The sequence below is a fragment of the Sinocyclocheilus grahami genome, unplaced genomic scaffold (genome assembly GCF_001515645.1).
Source record: "Sinocyclocheilus grahami isolate Dianchi unplaced genomic scaffold, SAMN03320097.WGS_v1.1 scaffold19.1, whole genome shotgun sequence".
NCBI classification, from domain to species: domain Eukaryota; kingdom Metazoa; phylum Chordata; class Actinopteri; order Cypriniformes; family Cyprinidae; genus Sinocyclocheilus; species Sinocyclocheilus grahami.
Window position 1 is genome coordinate 298,295 of NW_015505198.1, and position 2,784 is coordinate 301,078.

A 2,784-nucleotide genomic window follows, 5' to 3' on the forward strand; every position below is an offset into this window, starting at 1 on the left:
CATTCGACTGATGAAAAATGACAGTAAAAATTTGTAAAAAGTTGAATAAATGCAGTTTTTTACTTTCTATTTATCAAAAAATCTAAAAAAAAAAAAAATCTCATGGTTTCCACAAATTTACCAAATTTTCATCATTGATAATAATCAGAAATGTTTCTTGAGCAGCAAATCAGCATATTAGAATGATTTCTGAAGGATCATGTGACACTGAAGCCTGGAGTAATGATGCTGAAAATTCAGATTTGATCACAGAAATAAATTATATTTTAAAATATATTCAAATAGAAAAGTTTTTTTTTTAAATTGTAATAATATTTCACATTTTTACTGTATTTTTACTTGTATTTTAAATGCAGCCTTGATGAGTATAAGAGACGTCTTTCAAAAATATTTTTTAAAAAGCGTACTTTTGAATGGTAGTGCATATTTATAAAAAAAAATATATATTTTTTCGGAGCTTGTTGCAATACATTCTGGAATTGCTTTTTTGAAAATTCTGTGTTCATATTTGGCAAAAAGGCAGCACCTATTACATGCTGCCCACATAGAAAGCCCACTATGATTTGGAACAGAATTAATGTTTCTGTATACTGCTGAGGAACAAAGTAAAGCATGAAACAGCTTCAGAAACATACTTTTTGCCCTTTGAAACAAGTTTTACCTGGTTTCACCGAATCCAATCCATAATTATCCAAAAAACGAACAGCATCAGATGACATCAACATCAACCCCCTACCTCACTGAGGACTTTGCCGTGTCTTCAAGTGTAAGGCTTTGTTTTTAGTCAGCGAGATTCCTGGCGTTTCATCTACTACGGATGGTATCTGTAATGCATAACAGGCTTAGATGAGGCAGTCAAATCAAAACAATACAGAAAGGCATCATGAACGAGCCTCGGGCTGAAATACACAACAAATCTGATGTACGTGTGTGTGTGTGTGTGTGTGCATGTTTCGAGTGTATGACGTACTGACGGTCTGTTCAAATAAACTCGCCGGACCCTTATGCTACCTCCGAGTGTTCATTAAAAATACCACGCCGTTTGTGTTCGCTGCTTCTGTATGGAATATGAGTATGCGTTATCATTTCACACCACTGAAATCCTTCCTTCCGGTTTTTAAGTCCGTGTCTCCGCTGCTGGTCGAGTGGAGTAGATTGAGGTCGGACCTGTGTCGGACAGGGGGGCGTGGCTTTTTGGGGCCACCAGAGGGGGGCGTGTCATCAGGGAGGGGGCGGGATCTGTACCCCGAGCAGCTCGTAAGCGAAAATGTTCCAGAAGATGGCGAAGAGGAGGAAGGTGATGAAGGAGAAGATGAGGACCCACCAGGAGCACTGTTTATGCAGAGATTCCTCATAGCTCCGCAAGATCAGCAGCCCCATGCTGATGCCCACCACTGCGCCCGACAGATGAGCCATGAAACTGGGCTGCGGTCCGGAGGAGGGGAGGGGCGGGGAGAAACGCAGCCATACGGCACGGCCCACCTCTGAACTCACTGCCAAAGACGGAGAAAGAGATTGGCAGATGTTTGGAATAGCATACTACTCTACTACTTATACTACTTCTGGAATATGTCATTTTTTGTATGCATGGAATACTAGATAAAAAGTCCATTGCGAAAGATGCAATGTGTTCCATTTTTTAAATATCGGCAATTGTTTTTTATTAAAAATGTAATTAGATTTCTTTATTTAATTGAAAAAATATTAACATTTCTAACATTTAATTAGATCAGTTTAAAAATGCAAAACAACCATGTTTATTTTTCAGATAAATGGAGACAAACACATTGAATAAAAAATTGATGAGGTTGAGTAATATTGTAGCATACAGTTGTTTGAAATCATTGCATATTGCACATATAATACTATTTTTTTTTAAAGTATGCAGTATCTAGTATATACTCAGTCTACTATATTCTAGTCTTGCATTCTGAATATAGCAAATGAAAAAACACAATAGTACACAGTAGCGTGCTAGTATGCTATTGTGAATTCAGCCACAGCCTATTTACTAAAGTATGAGAACGGCAATAACTAGTTACTTACTGCAAACAAGTGCAAGAATCATCCGTAGCAATTTGTATGGACACTTCATACCGGCCCAGTTCTGAAACACAAACATATGCATGTTAAAAGGCATAATGAAGACTTTTACAAAGTCAGCATAATGAAAATCCACTCAATCTATTTTGTAAATACATCTTATTGATCTTACTGTATTCATCCATGCATGTATTTTGTTTTAGTTTTTTTTTACATTGAAATGTTTAATAAAAAGTATAAATTAAGCAAATCTGGAGATTCTGGAAAATTAAAATAAATGTCTGGAGATTTATGCTGGACTTCTGATTTAAAAGCTAAAATGTAAAGCTAATGTGAAATGCCATCAGTGTTGTTATTGTTAACTAAAACTAAAAAGATAACTGATATAAAGTTATCTAAAAAGATAAAAAATATTAAATGAAACGTACGCTTAGATCTAAAAGTTAGTTTAGGCAGAAGTGCTCAAATTACTAAAATTTAAACAAAAATAAATTAAAGCTGAATAGAAATGTTAATAAAGATAATAAAAAGGCACATAATAAAATGACTAAAACTGCCATTTGCAACCTATTTTGCTTTCATAATATATTTTTTGGGTAAAATAGAATATCCATAATGTGTTAAAAAAGACTGTGTTTTCTAATACAATGATTAAAGGTGGGGTAAGCGATTTTTCAAAAACGCTTTAGAAAACTGATTCGGGCTGAATAGCAAAACAAACTTGTAGCCAATCAGCAGTAA

At 35.0% G+C, this 2,784-nt stretch overlaps 1 protein-coding gene across 1 annotated transcript; it reads right to left on the reverse strand.

Moving 5' to 3' along the window:
• Window positions 1-526: 526 nt before the first annotated feature.
• On the reverse strand, window positions 527-2,109 carry LOC107555498 (rhomboid-related protein 1-like). The gene is made up of 2 exons (XM_016238326.1): window positions 2,047-2,109; window positions 527-1,493 (listed from the first exon to the last, which is right to left on the reverse strand). The coding sequence occupies exons 1-2, from the start codon at window positions 2,093-2,095 to the stop codon at window positions 1,222-1,224; spliced, it is 321 nt and encodes a 106-aa protein (XP_016093812.1). The 5' UTR covers window positions 2,096-2,109; the 3' UTR covers window positions 527-1,221.
• Window positions 2,110-2,784: the final 675 nt, after the last annotated feature.

Coding starts and splice junctions, on each gene's coding strand:
- LOC107555498 (XM_016238326.1), bottom strand. CDS start 2,095: ATGAAGTGTCCATACAAATTGCTACGGATGATTCTTGCACTTGTTTGC. Junction 1,494..2,046: donor GATTCTTGCACTTGTTTGCA/GTAAGTAACTAG, acceptor CGTCTTTGGCAG/TGAGTTCAGAGGTGGGCCGT.